This window comes from Morone saxatilis, unplaced genomic scaffold (genome assembly GCF_004916995.1).
Source record: "Morone saxatilis isolate NCDOM2014 unplaced genomic scaffold, NCSU_SB_2.0 Contig18, whole genome shotgun sequence".
NCBI classification, from domain to species: Eukaryota; Metazoa; Chordata; class Actinopteri; family Moronidae; genus Morone; species Morone saxatilis.
The window spans coordinates 3,161,197-3,165,428 of record NW_023339740.1 but is presented as its reverse complement, the minus strand read 5'-3'; the positions used below and the strand labels follow the sequence as shown (position 1 = coordinate 3,165,428).

Here is a 4,232-nt window from a genome sequence, read left to right as displayed (position 1 = left end):
TGACAAAAAGTTATTTTTTTAAAAGTTACCTACTGCAGCTTTAAGACATTTAAAGGACTAAAATTCTGATTATTGGATTTAAGACTTTTTAAGAGCCTGTGGACACCCTGTTAACACTCCACTATCTGCTGCTCCGGACTGACCTGAGCCAGCAGTTGAGTCTTCTCCTGCAGCTTGGCCTCGTAGAGCTGCGTCTGCTCCTCCAGGGCCTGGGTTCTGCTCTCCTCTGCTGCCTCCAGCTGTTTCTCATAGTCCTCCTGCATTTTCTGATGTTTATGCTGAAGGTCCTGGTGCTTCTCATGCTCCACAATCAGCTTCTGGCTGTAGGACAACTCTGTGTATGATTGATAGACAGACTGATTGATCCTTGTAGAAAACAAAGATATTGTGCTGACACTGATCCTGTCCTCTTCTTACCTAAATCCTTCAGCTCTTTTGCGTGTTTGGCAGCGACCTCTGAAGAACTCTCCTGGTGCTCACGTTCCTGCTTTTCCATCTCTGTCTTCATGGTCTATAGGAACAGTACATATTATACATAGAAAATAATAATACAATCTATTCCAAAGGCATAGAGTATATTTGGAGTCTGTGAGGTGACCAGCAGACCTGTTGCATTGTTGTCAGAGATTCTATTTGCTGGGTAAACTTGTAAGAAAGCTCCTTCATCTTCTCGTTGTAGTTCATGTCCTTCAGGCGGAGCTGGTACTCGTTCTCCATCTGCAGCTCCTCCAGACGCATCTTCAGCTCCTGCATGTTCTGGTTCTGCAACACAGACAGACAGGTTCACAGGTGGATAACATATATATATATTTTTTTTAATTGAAAAGATGTAAACACAGCATGTCAAGGATATGGAAGGTGAAACACAATGTTTTCAGCAAATATTAATATAGTTAAATCTTTGTCATAAACTTAACAATAATAAAAACATTGTGGCATGTGTAAATGTTTGGCCACCATACATTGCCAGTACTTTACAGCTTGCAAATTCTTTTTGTAGTCAGTTAAATCTATCAATTCTTCTTTTTTTCCTAATTCTTCCTTGCAAAAGGCTTCTAGTTCTGCAATATTCTTGGGTTCTCTTGCACACATAACTCTTTTCAGATCTACCCACAGATTTTCAATGATGTTTAACTCAGGGGACTGTGGGGGCCATTCCAAAGCCTTCAGCCTGCGTCTCTTGAGGTAGTCCATGGTGGATTTCGAGGTAGGTTTAGGATAATTATCCTGTTGTAGAGGCCATCCTCTTCTCAGCTTTTTTTACAGATGCTGAGACGTTTGCTTCCAGAATTTGCTAATATTCAGTGGAATCCATTCTTCCCCCTACCCGTGCAATGTTTCCTGTGCCACTGGCTGCAACACAACCTCAAAGCATGATAGAGCTACCTTGTGCTTAACAGCTGAACATTAGTCCAGTGGCTCTAAAGCCTCTAAAATGGTTGTCTGTCTATATGTAAAAAAGAAGGTGGATTGGGCCAAAGTGGAGGACAAAAAAACTGCATACAAAGAAAAAGGAGATTGTGTAGTCCACATTCTGGACACCTTGTGGAAAATGTTGACAGATATGCAAGTAAAAAGACCTAATGCAGACACACACACAGACAGACCTTCTCTTCCAGGTCTGACTTGGTGACAAGGATCTCTTCAGTGTTGATGATCTGCCTGTTGCTCTTCAGTCTTCGGCCCTCCTTATCGATGATCTTCCACATCAAAAGGCAGCCGTCTTCAGACACTGTCAGCAGGAACTGATCGTCAAACGTGACCACCATCTGAAGACGAAAGAGAGTTAGACATGACGATTTCTGATAGTCAGTTTAGTGCGTGCGTCAACATTTAGACCAACCTTGGTGATGGGGCCACAGTGAGCCTGGTACATGATCCATTCCTTCTGCATGGGTAACGGGTATTTAATGGCTCGGATGGTTCCGCTGGAAGTCCCGGTGAAGACAACCCTACCAGAGTGAGGCAGTGCCACGGCGGCGTGAGCTACCTCATCAGCAGGAACCTCCTTCAGGACCTGTGGAACCAATGACCAAGATATCCAGGAAAGAATACAATCCTTCACATTCATGATCACAATACTTCACTGGGACAATGATGAATGTTTCAGTGACAAAGTGAGTGACAAATAGAATACATCATTTATATATAGTAAGAAAGACAAATGCTCCCCTCCTACATGAACAATTGCACTTCCACTCATTATAATTTCTGGATACTCAGAAGAGAAACTCATAAGCAGTAAAGTACAGTAGTGTGTTGTCACTGACCTGACAATCTTGGATCTCCTTCAGAGTGAGGTCTGTTCCCACAGCCAGGATGGTCTTGCAGTCTGAAGAGAAAGCGACACCCGTGTAGCTGCAGGACTTGAGGACGCTCTCAGATTCCCGCTTGCCGGTCTGTGTGTTCCATTCATACACCGCACCGTCCATCCCACACGATACCAAGCGGCTGTCATCCAGGCTCCATTCAATGCCACGCACCTGCAAAAAAAGTTTGTACTGTACTATAGCTTTTTGGATGGTTCCCACTGTGCAGCTGTTCACTGCCCAACCAAAGGGATACATGCAGTATGATACACTCTCCTGTCTGACTTACCTTTCCATTATGACCCTTTAGATTGAGAATGTTCTCAAAAGAGGTGACGGAGTAGATGTGGATGACGTTTCCATTGACAGCTGCAAACATGTGGCCACCGTGGCTAAAGGCGCACTAAGGTGTGGAGTGAGAACGGGGGAGAAAATGGTTAGAAAAGAGCTGAGGTGCATCATGCAGCTGTGATATCAGCACTTGAGACGCACTGAGGGAACACATATGACCCACCTCTCTGCAGCCGCGCACAGTGAACTCCTTGAAGGTGCGGATGTCATCGATAAGCAGGTTCATCAGCCTGAGTTTGTCAGAGAAGCCCACCAGGATGAAGAGGCCAGTGGGGTGCAGAGCCACGCTGTACGCCTCCTCCTGGAACTCCTTGTACAGCTCCAACACTCTGGCAACAATTCACAGCAAGAGGTAATGAAGAGATACTGTAGTCCTTAGCATGCCCTACTCTGCGTTTACTGCTATTTGGGTTCTGTTCACAAATAACACTGAACATTAAGTCACTTTCCTAAATCATGTTTTAATAGCAGCAGTGTTTGATGGGCACCGCTTAAAGCAGAACCTCTAACTGATTCCAGGTCAGGACTGTAAAATCATTCCCTCCTTTCCTCCCTCAGGGAAGACCGTGTCTCACCAAACTTCAACATGCAGTATAAATACAGTAGGCTTCTTTATTTATATGAGTCAAAAAGTGATGCTTAAGACTGCATGGAGAAATGAAGTAATTACATCACTCAACATAGATAAAACAGCAAAGAGCTCAGGTATGATTTTGTCTCTTACTTTGTTTCGTAGTTCCAGATGCGGACAGAGTGGTCCAGAGAGCTGGTGGCCACGAGGGGCTTTCGAATGCAGACAGACAAACCAGTGATGGACTTGGAGTGGAAGGACTGCGACAGGAACTCAAAATGTCCGTGTTCCTCCTGATGGACAGAGTCACAAACTGTAAATCTCAGGGTCAACATGAGAATCTAAAGGGTAAGTTGCTCTGATGTCTAAAACATGAAAGAAGGAAGGAGAGTGGAGGAAGACAAAGAATGGGCCAAAGAAGCAATGGAAGGAGAAGGGACAAACAAAGCCACAGTACTGCAGTACAGCACGTCAGCTAAATGCTAACCTCAACAACACACGTGCTGTGACAATGCTAACAAGGTACAATGTTTAGTGTTTATGGAATCCCATCCAATACTCTGACCGACTGCCCGACATTGCCATCCACGGAGCCATATGGCTAGCATGGTTAAAAAGAAAGAGAGACATTAATGAAGGGAGGAAGGAAAGAGAGAATAAGCAATACAGTAATTACAAAAAGAAAAAAGTAGAGAAAGTGGTAAAAAGTGAAACAAAAAGAAAATGTGTGGAAAGACTAAAAGTGCCTTGATCGCTTCTCTAATCTGTGCCTCTCTCCTCCGTCACTTAACACAACACACACATTAAAATGGTCCGCCTTCCATTCTCACTGTCTTCTTGAGTTGAGGTGACAAAATGGTCCAAAAGTTTATCTTTATGGATTATATTATATTACAGTCAGACGGTGGGCGCATGACACACTTTACCTTGTGTTTCTAGAGTTACGTGTCACAGCATGTTAAGGCGTTGTTAAAATGCCATATTTCTTAAAGGGAGTTTGG

The 4,232-nt window shown here is 43.9% G+C and overlaps 1 protein-coding gene across 1 annotated transcript in view; it reads right to left on the bottom strand.

The window, feature by feature from the left end:
• The window catches only part of cfap57 (cilia and flagella associated protein 57), a 10,971-nt gene that overhangs the window by 3,636 nt on the left and 3,103 nt on the right, over positions 1-4,232 (bottom strand). The window contains exons 6-14 of the mRNA XM_035661115.1: positions 3,385-3,524; positions 2,824-2,989; positions 2,599-2,712; positions 2,271-2,483; positions 1,844-2,017; positions 1,608-1,769; positions 607-762; positions 418-511; positions 144-334 (exon numbers count right to left, since the gene is read on the bottom strand). Of these exons, the coding sequence (XP_035517008.1) occupies positions 144-334; positions 418-511; positions 607-762; positions 1,608-1,769; positions 1,844-2,017; positions 2,271-2,483; positions 2,599-2,712; positions 2,824-2,989; positions 3,385-3,524 (1,410 nt within the window). The remainder of the gene's footprint in view (positions 1-143; positions 335-417; positions 512-606; positions 763-1,607; positions 1,770-1,843; positions 2,018-2,270; positions 2,484-2,598; positions 2,713-2,823; positions 2,990-3,384; positions 3,525-4,232) is intronic.